At 50.0% G+C, this 16,308-nt stretch overlaps 1 protein-coding gene across 1 annotated transcript in view; it reads left to right on the top strand.

The window, feature by feature from the left end:
- PLIN3 (perilipin 3) overlaps positions 1-12,889 on the top strand; it is a 36,838-nt gene extending 23,949 nt beyond the window's left edge. The window contains 5 exon segments of the mRNA XM_032626134.1: positions 856-957; positions 960-1,155; positions 7,098-7,297; positions 9,094-9,219; positions 12,090-12,889. Of these exon segments, the coding sequence (XP_032482025.1) occupies positions 856-957; positions 960-1,155; positions 7,098-7,297; positions 9,094-9,219; positions 12,090-12,431 (966 nt within the window). The 3' untranslated portion in view covers positions 12,432-12,889.
- The last annotated feature ends 3,419 nt before the right edge of the window (positions 12,890-16,308 follow it).

The raw sequence follows: 16,308 nt of genomic DNA, 5'->3' as shown, positions 1-16,308 counted from the left end.
TGGCCCCCACCTGCTCAATGCCAGGAGCCCCTCCCCCTGCAAGTTGTGATGACCACAGATGTCCCCAGACAATGCCCAATGTTCCCTGGGGGCAGAAACACCCTGGATGAGTAGTGCTGTCCTGAGGGACTTAACATACTGATTGCCTGTTCAAACAGGATTGCAGTTCTTAGTACAGGATTGGAGTGGTCCCTTCTAGGGATGTCGCTAGTTTCCGGTGTCACACAGGTTCAGTGCCTGAGCCAAGCACTGTTCTGACCCTGTGATTTAGCCGATTAGGGCTGCTGTAACAATTACCCCTAACAACAGACATTCATGCTTGCACAATTCTGGAGGGTGGAATTCCGAGACGAGGTGTCGGCAGGGCTGGTTTCTCCGGGGTTCCTCTCCTTGGCTTGTAGATGGCCATCTTTTCCCTGTGTCCTCACGTGGTCATCCCTCTGTGCGTGTCTGTGTCCTAATCTCTTTGTATAAGGACATCAGTCAGACTGGATTAGGATCCACTCTAATGGCCTCATTTTACCTTAATTACTGCTTTAAAGGTCTCATCTCCAAATACAGTCACATTCTGAGGTTCTGGGGGTTAGCGCTTCAACACTCTTCAGCCCATAACACCATGGGGAGAAGAGGTGGAGGCCCAGAGAGGTCGAGTGACTTGCTTAAGGCCACACAGCTAGGATATATCAAGCCAAGGACTCTAACCAGGCTGTCCGGCTCCAGAGCACATGATCTTAACTGCTTTCACCCTTCAGGGTCATCCTGGAGCTGGAACTCCTCCCTTAGGCCCAGGGTGCAAGGTGGGGGTACCCAGGTACAAAGGGAGGACGGAGATACTGATGCTGTCCTTTCTCATAGGTCCTGGCAGACACCAAGGAGCTCGTGTCGTCCAAAGTGTCGGGAGCCCGAGAAGCTGTGTCCAACACCGTGTCCAGCGCCAGGGACACCATGGCCTCCCGGGTGTGACCGAGGCGGTGGAGGTGACCCGGGGTGCTGTGCAGAGTGGCGTGGACATGACCAAGTCCATGTTGACCAGTGGCGTCCACTCGGTCATGGGCTCCCGCGTGGGCCAGATGGTGCTGAGCGGGATGGACACGGTGCTGGGCAAATCGGAGGAGTGGGTAGACAACCACCTGCCCATGACGGACGCTGAACTTGGTGAGTGCAGCCCACAGGGCTGGGACCCTTCCCCAGACCACCCGACGTGTGGTCCCTCTCAGCCACCAGGAGTCAGTCCATCACATGCTGTCATCTCATCCCTGCCCCCTCTTCCCGTCTATCTTAGCCCACCTGGAACAGCTCGGTTCCCTCTGCCCTGGTCTGTGGTGCCTGTCCTCCCTGAAGCAGCCTCCAGAGGGCGCCTGTGAGCACTCAAGTCAGGCCCCTCCAAGCCTCCCGCCTCCCGTGGGTAAAAGCCCAAATCCTCCTGGAAGCTCCCTTGTACTTACCTGCTTGCCCTCATTCATTCTACTCCAGGCACACTAGCCTTCTTGCCTATCCTGGACCATGTTCCCACCCCAGGGCCTTTGCACTGGCTGTTTCTTCTATCAGGAACTCTGCCCTGACATCCAGATGTCTCGTTCTTTCTACCTCCAGCTCTGTGCTCAAATGCCACCTCCCAATAAGGCCTCTAAAATTGCACCGTCCCTCATGCATGTTGTGTCCTGAAACCTCCCCCCAGGCCCGGCTTTGATTTTTCTCTTCAGCACTGGTCGTCAGTTCCTCAAAGCAGAAGCTGTGTCCTTTCTGAGTCTAGAACGGGGCCTGGCACTTAGCAGGTGCCGAAATCCCCAAATAAAATCACTCAAACTCTTCTCTATCATCCCCCCCCCACCCTAGGTATATATTTGTTTGTTCAAATGTTCCTTGAGCACTGGCTGTATGCCAAGCCCTCTCTAGGTCCTAGGGATACGTCAGTGAACAAAGTTCTGCCTTCATAGACCCTAAAGTCTAACATGTACAGAAATCAGATTTAAGGAGATGTTTCTGAGGAGGTGACTTTGCCCTGTCGTGCATGGAGGGAGGGAATGAGCTGTGCAGATGTCAGGGCAGAGACATAGGGAACACAGACCCGGGTGCAGGGGCGTACCTGGTGTATTGGAGGGACAGCAAGGAGGCCTGTGTGTCTGGAGCAGTGAGCGAGGGGGAGAGAGGGAGGAGGGGAGGGCAGGGAGGGGACCGGGCAGGTCGTAAAGGGACCTTGTGGACCACAGGGAGGACTTGGGCTATTAACCCAGGGAGGTGGGACCCTGGAGGGCTGTGGGCAGGGGGGGGGGGCGGGGGGGCCTGACTCGGTACTCACTCACGCCCTCTGGTGGCTGCTTTTGGGAGGATAGACTCCGGGTGAGGAGAGGGTGGGAGCCAGGGGAATCCGGGTTCAGGTGAGCTGTGATGGGGCTGGACCAGGTGGTGGTAGGAATAAAGAGAAACAGACAAACTGGGGATAAAAGTGTTGAGACAAAGCAGCCAGTCTTACTCATGGTCTCATACCCATGGCTCTTGGGGTTGGCCTTGACCCCGCCTTCTAGAGACGGCCTTCCTTTGCACACGTACCAGGAACTTCCAGCCGGGCCAGCAGCTTCAGACTCCAGTGCCCACAGCAGCAAAGGCCCACGAGGGCCACGTGTAACCAGACACCATGCTCCATCCAAAGGGAGCAGCCTCTCGGCTCCGGCCAACTTTAGCTAGAGCTGGTTTGTTTGAATGAGATGCCAAATATTTGGGATGACTGGAAAGAACTGATGACAGACTAGATCAGGGTTTCCCAACTGTCATTGGAGCCAGGTCATCCTCTGTGGGGGGCTGTCCTGGGCACTGTGGGGTGTGGAGCGGCCTCCCTGACCCCACCCACTCGATGCCAGGAGCACCCCCAATTGTGACAACCACAGATGTCCCCAGACATCACCCAGTATACCCTGGGGGCAGGATCACCCCCAGGTGAGAACCAGTGCTTTGCCTGTTCTAGAACTTCATATAAAGGGAATCATGGGAATTCCCTGGCGGTCCAGTGGTTAGGACTCCACGCTTTCACTGCCGAGGGCGCGGGTGCGATCCCTGGTCGGGGAATGCTACAAGCCACATGATGCAGCCAAAAAAAAAAAAAAAAAGGAATCGTGATTCCCTCATGGGTAGACAGCTCCTAATCATTATCTCTAATCTCTTTTCCCGTTGGGATTGCAACGTGTCACTGTTCTAGCTGTTAGCTGGAAAACTTCCATGGACAAAGTTCTCTGTTGCAATCTTGATTACCCCAAGGTATGGTTTATAGAGGAAAAGCAGGGCAAGTAGTTAACGTTCCCCCTTTTTATTTATTGTGGCATCACAGGCTGGTTCACCAGCACCCTCCAAGAGTGCGTAGTGAGTCTTTACATCATAGGTTTGAACACGAAGATTAACACGATGTATTGCGATCCGAGGTATTTATTTTATTGACGCTTCACTTGTCCTATTATTTTCGATTGCTTGGAGCTCTCCTTGAGCTGACTCTGAGACCCCATGATTCTCCCTGGGAATCCTCGGCAGAAAGTCATGGTCCCTTGCCCCCTGGAGAAACTCGATGTTCTAGGTGGGGTGATGTTCCTGGTGGGGCAGGATGGGACGGTGTTCCCAGTGGGGCGACGTTCCAGGCAAAGGATCTTAAGCCCTGCAGAGTGTGGCTTGAGCATAGGTGATGCTTGTCCTTTGTGTTTTCAAAACCTGACTCCAAACCTCTTGAAGGAAGGGACCTGGCTGATGTCTTTCGTCCTGTATCCCAAGTTCAGTGCCTGCTGGCCTCTTGTAGTGCTCAGACCAAGTCACACTTGGCTATGGGTCTTGGCCCCCAAAAGTAGGGGGAGAAGCAGAGTTTGCTGGGAGGCAGGTTGTGAAGCAAGCCTGGGAGCCACTTCAGAGAACAGATCTGTCTGAGCAGCTTTGACTTTCCGCTTTCCTTTGTGTCCATCCACTAAGGGTGAAATCACTGCACAGTGGTGCTTGAGGTACTGGGGAGGTCTGTGAGTAAAGGTGCCATGTTAGAGCTAGGATATTACTCGTGGGCTCGGGGCGGGAGCAGAGCCCTGCTCCCCCTCTCTCCCAGTTCTCCCCTTTGCCAAGGGCACCGCCCCCTCCAGGGGCCCTGCCGGCTTGCTCTGACATGCCTAGGCTCTGTCAGACATCCTTGGCCTAAATAACAAAGCTGCTTTCACTTCCAAGGGCAGAGCTCCCGGGTTCCCAGAGGGCCGTGGAGAAGTTCTGGCCATTAGGATGGGTTCAAAATATTGCTGGTTTGGGTTTAGTCTTTGCAAACCTGCCTTTGGTGGGAGAATGGGGCAGAGTCTGTTTTTCCCAAGATGCCAGCTTTTATTTTCGCTGCCTCTAAATGTCCCAGGTGTTTGGGGGTTTTGTTCAGTTTTTAATTTTTTTAATCTTTTTGTAATTCATTTTTTTAATTAAAATACTTTTTTAAATTGAAATTTAGTTGATTTACAATGTTGTGTTAGTTTCAGGTGTACAGCAAAGTGATTCAGTTATATCTATTTTTTTTTAGATTCTTTTCCATTATAGGTTGCTACAAGATATTGAATATAGTTCCCTGTGCTATACCGTAGGTCCTTGTTGGTTATCTATTTTGTTCAGTTTTTAAAATGTCATCATGAAATGACCCTTCTGTGACATCCTTGTCCCCCAGCCGATTATGTTAGACTATCTCCAGGCCATCTCCAGCCCACCGCCTGCTTTTGTAAATAAACTTTTATTGGCACACAGCCACGCCCACTCATTTACATTTACTCTATGGCTGCTTTTGAATACCAATGGCAGAGTTGATGATTGCACAGCAGAGCCTGCAAAGCTGAAAATATTGACTGAACTGGCCTCTTACAGAAAAAGTTTATTAATCCCTGGATAAGAGTATGTTCTTCCAAAATTTTTAATGTTTATAGTGTCAACGAAAATCAATAAACAGCCAATAATAAGAGAAAAGAGTTTAACTTGAGCCAAACGGAGGACTATACCCCGGAAGCCTGCTTCCCAGATAACTGAGAAACTGCTCCTGAGAAGCAGACTTTTCAGCAGTTTTTTATCTTGTCAGAACAAAAAACATTAAACAAGTCAGGGTTACATTTCTTCAAGGTTTCAAAAAAAGAAAGAAAAAAAGGAACAGACCAGCATGTACATGAGTCAGTATGGCCTTGGCACCTAGGAAGGAATCTTATCATCAAAGGAGGACCAGCATTTTGGTGTCCCAGGAAGGGAGGCATTTAATCTTGATTTTGAACATGGACATTCTTTACTTCTGGCCAATGTGCCCTTTTCTTTAATAATTGAAGCAGATGTACGATGTAGGTTTGATAGGCCACAAAAAGGCTATTTTAGGTAGCATCAAATTCAAGTTAACTCAGGTATAAGCCAGAATGACTTCCCTATCTATATCTTAATATGTGAAAATTTCTTTTTATCAATAGAAACAACCGAATTCCCCTGACTGAAGTCTTACCTTGATTGAGCAAGGGGTTGATGGCACCATGTGGGATTTTGTTGCGTGATTTTCCCCTTTCTTTCATTTCTGGAACAGTGCCCAATCCAAAGGAGAGGCATATTTAGGTGGCTAAAGTGGAGATCTCACTCATCAGACCAGCCCCACTGTTCCTGCCTGACCAGAGCACATTTCTTGCGTTATCTTGGTCATGTGTACTCCCTGTTCTGTTTATTTGCTATTCTTTCAATCAACTTTGCCAGATTCTTTTAGAAAGGGAACTTTATCACTTACTATAAACAGATAAACTACAAATAGGTAATAAGAATAGCTAAACACTCGTTCATTTGCATGCCTTTCTGAAGGCAGTGAAATCTCGGAGTCCTAACTCCTGGACTGCCAGGGAATTCCCCAGATTTCGGGAAACTGAGGCTTATTGGCCAAATCACTTCTGCATCCAGGGGGCCACAAGCATTTTCTTGACAGGCCAGGTAATAAATAATTTTGGCTTTTTTGGGCCATACAGTCTCTGTCGCAACTATGCAATTCTGCCATTGTAGCACAAAAGCATAGACAGTAGGTAAATGAATGGTTGTGATTTTGTGTCAATAAAACTTTATTGATAAAGGCAGGTGGCATTCAGCCCAGGGTCTATAGTTTGCAGACCCTGCCATAGGGCCTTACAAAGCCAGTGATTTATTAGGACCGGATTTAAACTCAGATCGGGTTACTTACAAAGCTCAAACTTTTATCACTACTATAGTAAAGTCTAAAGGGAGCAGGATAAGATAGGATCAAATTATCAAGACAGGTGGATTTCCATCCTGTTGCCTTGTAACTTTATGAGTATTTTCTGGACTAGATAGTCCGGACTTTCCCTTAACGGCTGTGAAGATGGTTCTCCTATGGCTCAGACTTCTCCTCCCGTCAAGTATCGTGGTTAAGAACGTGGGGCCTGGCTTCAAATCCTGATTTGTGACGTCCCAGCTGTGTGACCTTCGGCAAATTGCTTAACCTCTCTGAGTCCCCGTTTCCCCATCTGTAAAAATGGGATAACAGTGTCTCCCTCTTAGAACTGTTAGGATTTAACAAGAATGCCCGCAAAGCACCTAGAACATTGTGAAAGATTGGCCACTATTAATATATGTTAGGCGCTAATACAGGCAGGATTGGCAAACTTTTTTCTGTAAAGGACCAGATAATGAATATTTTAATCTCTGCAGGCTAAGAAGCCACATATTCCAGAGGCCACCTCTGTTGTTTGAGAGCAGCCATAGACAACATATAATAAACATAGATGGTTGTATTCATGGGTCGGGTTGTCCCGAGGGCCGTAGTTTTCAGACTCTCACGCCAGTCTCAGGCCTTTTTTTTTTTTTTTTTTTTTGCCATGCCTCACAGCATGTGGAATCCCCTTAGTTCCCTGACCAGGGATCGAACCCGTGCCCCTTGCGTTGGAAGTGTGGAGTCTTAACCACTGGACTGCCAGGGAAGTCCGTAGTATAAGGCCTCTTAATCCTGGGATATTCAGTCCCTATCATACCCATTTTGCAGATGGGGAAAACCAAGGCAGGGAAATCCTTTTACACTTGCAGACCCGGGGCACAAACTCGGCCTTCACAGTGCTTCTCCTGTCTTCCCCCCGCAGCCCGCCTCGCCACGTCCCTGGAGGGCTTCGACATCGCCTCAGTGGCCCAGCAGCGGCAGGAACAGAGCTACTTTGTGCGTCTGGGCTCCCTGTCAGAGAGGCTGCGCCAGCGTGCCTACGAACACTCTCTGGGAAAACTGCAGAACACCAGGCAGAGGGCCCAGGAGGCCCTGCTACAGCTCTCACAGACGCTCAGCCTGGTGAGGCCCGCGGTGATGGGGGCGCTGGCCAGCAGTGTGTGTGCCAACAAACCCCTCCGCAGCCTAGTGGCTTATTCCTCCCCACACATCCGCCTGGGCTCGCTCACGGGGCCATGGCCCTGGATGAGTTTGCTGGGGCTGCTGTAACAAAGTCCCACACACTGGGCAGCTTAAACACAGACGTTTATGCCTCACAGTTCTAGAGGCTGGGAGTCCAAGATCAAGGTGTTGGCACGGTGGTTCCTTTTGAGGCCTCTCTCCTTGGTGTGTAGACAACTGTCTTCTCTCTGTGTTCTCACCTGGTCATCCCTCCATGCATGTCTGTGTCCTAATATCCCCTTTTTATAAGGACACCAGTCATATAGGATTAGGGCCCACCCTAAGGACCTCATTTTAACTTAATTACCTCTTTAAAGACCCATCTCCAAATACAGTCACATCCTGAGGTCCTGGGGGTCAGGGCTCCAACCGGTGAATTTGGAGGGGACACAGTTCAGCCCATGACAGGTTGGCTGGAGGCTGGGTCTCTCGGTGTGGTCTCCTCCTCCATTAGGGTACCTCAGGCTCTCCCCTGGCTGTGGCCTTAGGGATCCAGGTACAGCGGGAACACGTGAGCACTTTTTTTTTAAAATTTATTTTTGGCTGTGTTGGGTCTTTGCGGCACGCGGGATCTTTCGTTGCGGTGCGCGGGCTTCTCTCTAGTTGTGGCACTCGGGATGAGCACTTTTTTTGTTTGTTTAAAGTCAGTTTTATTTGAGGTATAACTTACATTTTACATACAATGAACATCACCCCTTTTAAAGTATACAGTTTGAGGAATTTTACAAATATAAACAGACATGTAACCACCACTGCAATCAAGATGTGGAACATGTTCATCACCCCAAAAAGTTCCCTCCTGCTTCTTTGCAGTCAAATCCTGCCCCCCTGAAGTTTTAAATTTTTCTGTTCTCTAAAGAGGGAAATTTCTAATTTCTTTCCCTGTTTGCTTAGCTTCTACTCAGTATTATCTCCTCTCTCTTTTTTAAAAAATTTTAATTGTGGTAAAACACACATTTTAACCAATTTTTAACCGATTTTAAGTGTATAGTTCAGTGGCATTCAGTACCTTCACATTGTCGTACAACCATCCCCACTGTCCATCCCCAGAACTTTCTCATCCTCTCAAACTGAAACTGTCCCCATGAAACACTCACTCCTTAGCCCCTCCCCCAGCCCGTGGCCCCCACCATCTACTTCCTTTCTCAATGGATGTGACTCCTCCAGGACCTCCTGTGAGTGGAATCAGACAGCATTTGTCCTTCTGTGTCTGGCTTCTCTCACTGAGCCATCATGTCCTCAGGTCCATCCATGTTGTAGTGAGTGTCAGAATCTCGTTCCTTTTTAAGACTGAGTAAAATATTCCATTGCAAGTGCTTTTTAAGCCTCTGCTTGCGCTCCATCTGCTTGTGTCCCATTGGTCAAAGCCCGTCACGTGGCCAGGCCCACTTGCAGGGCGGGGTGGTGGTGGTGGTGGTGGGGAGAAACAGGCAAGATGGGAGGAGCTGCAGAGAATCTGTGGCTACTTTCTTTGCAAGTACCGCACAGGGCACAAGCATGTTGGTGACCCTGAAACCCACAGCCTGTGGAAACACTCTGAGAAAAGCAGCATGCCTCCCCCTTCTCTCCCCATCTCAGATGAAAGGACCACCCCCGCTCCCTCTGGAATGCCACATCTAGGATTCCTGTGGATTCCCATGCGCTGTGCTGGTTTTGGTCAAGGGCCAAGGCAGCCACCCTCTCTCTCTCTGCTCCAGATGGAAACCGTCAAGCAGGGTGTCGACCAGAAGCTAGTGGAGGGTCAGGAGAAACTACACCAGATGTGGCTCAGCTGGAACCAGAAGCAGCTCCAGGGCCCAGAGGAGGATGCAGCCAAGCCAGAGGTACCCACCGTGGGGGAGCATGGGATACCTGGGGCCCTGACTTCCCTCTCCCCACCTCTGCTTGATGGACCTAGCTGCTCGGAACGCTTTCCCCAGCCTTGCCTCCCATTAACTGCCTTCGGGACCTGATGACACCTCCTCCAGGAAGCCTGCCTGGATTTTCCACTCTTGGGTATAGGCGTTGCTTCTGAACCATGGGACGCCTGATAGTGATGGGTCTCAACCTGCTGAATTCTAAGCCATGTCCCATTTACTTGAGTCCTGACTCCTTCCCTGCCCCATGCCAGTGTCCCGTCACATCCTTCAAATTCACCTGCCCGGTTCTGAGTGTCAGCTTCTCACTAACGTGCTCTGGCCCCTCCAACCTATCCCAGGCATTGGCCTCTTGAACGAGCCCTGACTTTTGCCACCTGTGCTGTCACTCATCTAAGCTTTCACTGAATCAGTGCCTTAGACGATTCTCACGCCTCATTTTGAACCGTAGTCCCTCTCTCTCAAGGACTCATAATATCCTAGCACAATAGCTTCTCAGCTTTACCTCTCTGGGCCTCGATTTCCCCATCTGTGAATGGGATATAGGACCGACTGCCAGGTTGTTAAGGTGAAATGAACACGCATGTTCACAGCAGCATGAGTCACGTCAGCCAAAAAAGTGGAAACGGCCCAAATGTCCATCAACAGATGATGGACAAACAAATGTGTCCCTCCACACACGGGAACATCACTCAGCCATGAAAAGGAGAGAAACCCTGACACTCACTACAACGTGGTTGCAGCCTGAGAACACGATGCTCAGTGAGAGAGACCAGACACAGAAGGACACACAGTGTGTGATTCCATTGATGGGAAACGTCCAGGACAGGCAAATCCATAGACACAGAAAAAGTGGGTTAGTGGTTGTTGGGAGCTGGGAGAGGGGGAATGGAGAGGGAGTTTCTTTTGGGGTGATGGAATGTTCTAGAATTAGAGGTGCTGGTTGCAGAACCTGGTCAACGTACTAAAAACATGTACACTTAAAAGGGTGAATTTCCTGGTATGTGAGTTATTTTATACACACACACACACATTGACATGTAAGGCACATAGTAAGTGCTAAAAAATAATATTTATAAGGTATGGTGAATGTCTCTATAAATGCAAAACTGTTCAGCATTCAGACCCCAACCGCGGAAAACCGTCTCCCTTCCCCCCTCAACTGCTGAACGCAGCAGCCAGAAAATAGATATTGATTCTGTTGGCACCTCCCTGCCAGGTCCAAAGCCAGAGTCCTCAGGTGAGCAGGCTCAGGGCAAAGTCTTGCCTCCCAGCCTGCTTTGATCTCCTCCCCGGCCCTGGGGAATTTTCAAGGACCCAACCTCAACTGCAGTCTCCCCCACTGCTTACAACTTCTGCCTAGAAAGTTCTTCCACACCTTCTCATTTTTTTAAACTTAAAAAAAAAAAAAACAATTTGGGCTTCCTGGTGGCGCAGTGGTTGAGAGTCCGCCTGCCGATGCAGGGGACGCGGGTTCGTGCCCCGGTCCGGGAAGATCCCACATGCCGCGGAGCGGCTGGGCCCGTGAGCCATGGCCGCTGAGCCTGCGCGTCTGGAGCCTGTGCTCTGCAACGGTGAGAGGCCCGCGTACCGCAAAAAAAAACAACAAAAACAATTTTATGGAGATATAAAAGTCAGAATCTTGTACTTTAAAAAAGTTTTGAGCTGTAATTCACATACTGTACAATTGACCCATGTAAATTACACAATTCATGGGTTGTGTGACTATCACTGTAATTCAGAGCATCCCTATCACCCCCAAAGGGGATCTTCTCCCCAATAGCAGTCAGGCCCCGTTTCCACACCCTCCTCCATTCCTGGCAACCACAAATGTACTTTGTCTCTGTGGACATTTCATGTAAACAGAATCACACCCTGTGTGTCCTGTGTCCGGCTTCTCTCACTGAGCATCGTGTTGTCAGGGTCCATCCACGTTGTACTGAGTGTCGGTGCTTCACCCCTTTTTATGGCTGAGAGATGTGCCCGTGTGTGGATGGACCACCTTTTGTGTCTCCATTTGCCAGTTGATGGGCATTTGGGTTGTCTCCACTTTCCACTACCGTGAATAACACCCCTTTGAGCCTCTGTGTACAAGTCTTTGCATGGACGTGTACTTTCGTTTCTCTTGGGTGGATGCCTAGTGGAGTTGCTGGGTCATATGGTAACTCTACAGTTTACCATTTTGAGGAACTGCTAGACCATCTGCCAAAGTGACTGCACCACAAGATACGAGGGTTCCAGTTTCTCCCCAGCATGGGGGTGAGGGGGTATCTGTCTGTGGGTTTGAGTTGCACTTCCCTGATGATTAATGACGTTGAACATCTTTTCACATGCTTCTTGGCCATCTGCGTATTTCTTTGGAAAAATGTCTATACCTGTTTTTTTTTTTTCTATACCTGTTTTTCAATTTGATCAGTGATTATCTCACACAGTTCGAAACTCAAAGAGCCCGTATTCTTTTTTTTTTTTTTTTTTTTTTTGCGGTACACGGGCCTCTCACTGTTGTGGCCTCTCCCGTTGCGGAGCACAGGCTCCAGACGCGCAGGCCCAGCGGCCATGGCTCACGGGCCCAGCCGCTCCGTGGCATGTGGGATCTTCCCGGACCGGGGCACGAACCCGTGTCCCCTGCATCGGCAGGTGGACTCTCAACCACTGCGCCACCAGGGAAGCCCCAAAGAGCCCATATTCTGAACCACCTGTGCTCGACATCCTCTCCTGGGGAAAGGTTTTCCCCAAGGTGGGCGGTAGAACCCCCATTTTCTCTTTTCCGGGCTTTGAGTCCAGTTACCCCCCAGCTCAGAGGGCCCTGATGATCACCCTCCATCCCTTCTCAGCAGGTTGAGTCCCATACGCTCACCATGTTCCGTGACGTCGCCCAGCAGCTGCAGACCACCTGCGCCTCGCTGGGCTCCAGCCTCCAGGGGCTGCCAGCCCACGTCAAGGATCAGGCGCTGCAGGCTCGCCGCCAGGTGGAGGACCTCCAAGCCACCTTCTCCGGCATCCACTCCTTCAAGGACCTGTCCAGCAGCATCCTGACACAGAGCCGCGGGCAGGTGGCAAGGGCCCGAGAGGCCCTCGACCACGTGGTGGAGTATGTGGCCCAAAACACACCCATCACGTGGCTGGTGGGACCCTTCGCCCCCGGAATCACTGAGAAGGCCCCAGAAGAGAAGAAATAGGAGAAGCAGGAGGGAGGCTCCTAGGGCCCGGGACCCCTCACTGGGAACACACGTCTCTAACCCTTCCCAGCTCACCTCAGCTGCCACCTTGGGAAACCGAGGTCCTCAGAACCAACCAGTCCCTCACCCTGTCTGAGCTTGGAGGAAGCATGTCCCGAGCATCACAGCGATCATTAGGACGAGATTTCCAGGAAAAAAAATTTCTTTTTTCTAGAAGGTTCCAAAACTTTTTTTTTTCTTCCTCCAAAACCAGGAATATAGTTCTTACATCCACTCCTTTTTCTACATCAAGGCTCCTGGATATCAGCCTTGAGCTAAGGGACTTGGACTTCTGTGAAGTGGGCCTCCTGGGGATGGGGGTAGGGGCAGAGCAGCTGATACTCATTCTAGAGCTGAAGGGGGTGAGGCCTGCCTGGTGGGGCTTCAGTGTTGCCTTAATAAATTTTACCTGCAGCTAAGTCCAGGTTGTGTGTGTGTGTGTGTGTGTTTATTTTTCAGCAGCTAAACAACTCTGGAGTCTCTGTGTGACCTTCTCGGCCCCTTCTTTGCTTTGCTCCCAAGGGCGTGAACGGGACAGGGCCGGACCTGAAGGTCTGTACCCAGTGCCTCGGACAAGGCCTGTCTGGGTTGTCAGAGATGCACTCACCACGCTTGCTCGGCTTGGAGAGAACCAGGTTGTGGGGATCTTTCATCTCCCCCCGCCCACGTGCCAGAGTTTTACCCCCATGTCGTGTTCTGTTCAGCCAGCAGAAGCGAGAAGCCTGCTGCTTTCCCTGTCCTGGGGCTCCCCGGCCATGTTGGGGAACCGTGTGGCAGGCCGACCCCCAGAGATGTCCACGACCTGATCCCTGGGCCCTGTGACTACATTCCCTCACGTGGCAAAGGAGATTTTGCAGATGGGATTCAGTTAAGGATCTGGAGACAGGGAGATGGTCCTGGATTATCCGGGTGGACCCTAAACATCATCATAAGGGTCCTTTTAAGAGGGAGGCTGGGGGACTGCCCCGGCGGTCCAGTGGCTAAGACTCCGTGCTTCTAATGCAGGGGGTGCAAGTTCGATCCCTGGTCGGGAACTAAGATCCCACATGCATACCGCAACTAAGAGTTTGCATGCCACAACTAAGAAGTCGGCGTGCTGCGACTCATACCTGGTGCAGCCAAAAATAGATAATAAATTAATTTTTTAGAAAAAGATGAACGAGTCTGGGGTTATAAAGTACAGCTTGGTGACTGCAGTTAACAGTCTTGCATTGTGTATTTGCTAATTTTTAAAAAATATATATATTTATTTTTGGCCATGTTGGGTCTTCGTTGATGAGCGCGGGCTTTCTCTAGTTGCGGCGAACGGGGGCTACTCTTCGTTGCGGTGCTCGGGCTTCTCATTGCGGAGCATGGGGCTCTAGGCATGCAGGCTTCAGTAGTCACGGCAGGCGGGCTCGGTAGTTGTGGCTCGCGGGCTCTAGAGCTCAGGCTCAGTAGTTGTGGGGTACGGGCTTAGTTGCTCTGTGGCATGTGGGATCTTCCCGGACCAGGGCTCGAACCCGTGTCCCTTGCATTGGCAGGCTGATTCTTAACCACTGCGCCACCAGGGAAATCTCTGCACTGTGTATTTGAAAGTTGCTAAGAGGGTGGGTCTTAAAACTTCTCATTTCAAGAAAAGAAATATTTGTAACTATGTGAGGTGATGGATGTTAACTAGACTTATTGTGGTCATTTCACAGTGTATATTGAATACATATATCAAATCATTATGTTGTACACCTAAGACTAATGCTATGTTGTATGTCAATTACATCTCAAAAAAAACAAACAAAAGGTTAAACATTTGGGGGAAATAGTATGAAAAAGAACATGCAATGACAAGTTCAAAATTAGGTGCCACAGAAAACCTGCCTGTTGACACTTAGTGATAGATACTTGCTGTATGTCAGGCACTGTGGTAAAATGATCTAGACTAAAAGTCTGCAAACTATAGCCTGAGGGCCAAAAGTACCCAAAGAGTTGTTTGTTCGTTGGCATGGCTAACAAGCTAAGAGGGTTTTAAAGCAAAGGTACACAACAGAGACCTCCTGTATCCCGCAAAGCTGAAAATACTTACTATCTAACCCTTTATAGGAATAGCTTGCCAACCTGTTTTGAGACCACTGTACAGGACTTCTTCCTGTTACATCTTACTGCTTAGACTTAAATATTTCTCCCAGTCCGTGGAAGATGTGAACAAGGGTGAATTACTGATATTCACAACAATGTGGCTGAAACTCACAAGCATAATGCTGAGTGAGAGGAGGCAGACACAAACGCATCTGTACGGTGATTCTCTTTTGATGAACAAAACTAAACTGTGGGACTTTCCTGGTGGTGCAGTAGTTAAGAATCTGCCTGCCAATGTGGCAGGGGACATGGGTTCAAGCCCTGGTCCGGGAAGATCCCACATGCCGCGGAGCAACTAAGCCCATGCGCCACAACTACTGAAGCCCCCTGGCCTAGAGCCCGTGCTCCGGCAACAAGAGAAGCCACCACAACGAGAACCGCTTGCACTGCGACGCAACAGAGAGTAGCCCCTGCTCGCCACAACTAGAGAAATCCTGTGCACAGCAACGAAGACCCAACGCAGCAAAAATAAATAAATAATTCAATTAATAAAAAAAAATAAAAACCTAAACTATGATGAGAAACCAGAAGGGTGGTTTCCCAGTAGGTAGGGATGGAGAAGGGGCCCTTGGGGACTTCTAGGGGATGGAAATGACCTCTATATCTCAATCAGGGAGTTGGCTACAGGGAGTGTGTACATACCCAAAAAAACCCACTGAGCTGTCTGTCCCTTTAAGCTTTATAGACTTTGGTGTCTATGAATTATACGTCAACACGAATTAAGACAGAGAAAGTAGCATGAGGTGGCGGTGGGGGAAATGAGCCCTTTTGTTCGCTTCCGGGGGGAGTGCAAGCAGGTACACTGTTCTGGACAAAATCGGGCGGTGTTTAGTAAGAGTGAGAATGTACTCCACGTCTGAAAAGTCCTAGAAGTTCCCTTTCTCTTCAGCCACCCTAGAGAAACCCTGTCAACGGAGTAACATAATCCGTTTTTTTTTTTTTTGGCCCCAAGGCATGCAGGATCTTAGTTCCCAGACTAGGCATGGAACCCGTGCCCCCTGCGGTGGAAGCATAGAGTCTTAACCACTGCACCCCCAGGGAAGTCCCATCACCTAGTCCTTTTTATCAGCCCCAATAGGCAGGTGCCGTAATGATCGCTGTGTTACAAGAGTGAAACTGAGGCAGGGTTCAGCGGGACCCGTGTGGCCCCACCTCACGGCAAGTGTCAGAATAAGGATTTGAACCCAGCACTCAGACTACCCTCCCCCTCACGCCATCCCCGCACTGTTCCCCTGCCTGGGGGGAAGAGTGGCAGGAACCAGCATGTCCAATGACAGGGGACTCAACAAACTGTGATATGGCAATGCTTAGTGAGACCATAATACACTTAAAAAGAACAACGTTGGGGGACTTCCCTGGAGGTCCAGTGGTTAGGACTCCATGCTTCCAATGCAGGGGGCACGGGTTCGATCCCCGGTCAGGGAACTAGGATCCCTCAAGCCGCGTGGCACAGCCAAAAAAAGAAAAAAAAGAGTAAGGTCGGGCTACATATATTGGCTTAGAAAAATGTTGGAGACATCTTCAACAGAATAAAGCTAAGTATTGATACCATCTATATCCAGGGTCAGCAAACCGGCAAACCACGGCCACTGTCTGGCCTGCGGTGTTGGGTCTTTGTTGCTCTGCGCCAACTTTCTCTAGAGCAGGGGCTACTCTTCGTTGTGGTGTGCAGGCTTCTCATTGCAGTGGCATCTCTTGTTTCAGAGCACGGGCTCTAGGCGCGCGG

This window comes from Phocoena sinus, chromosome 3 (genome assembly GCF_008692025.1).
Source record: "Phocoena sinus isolate mPhoSin1 chromosome 3, mPhoSin1.pri, whole genome shotgun sequence".
Taxonomy (NCBI): domain Eukaryota; kingdom Metazoa; phylum Chordata; class Mammalia; order Artiodactyla; family Phocoenidae; genus Phocoena; species Phocoena sinus.
The sequence above is the reverse complement of the archived record's forward strand: the minus strand, read 5'-3'. Positions and strand labels throughout refer to the sequence as shown.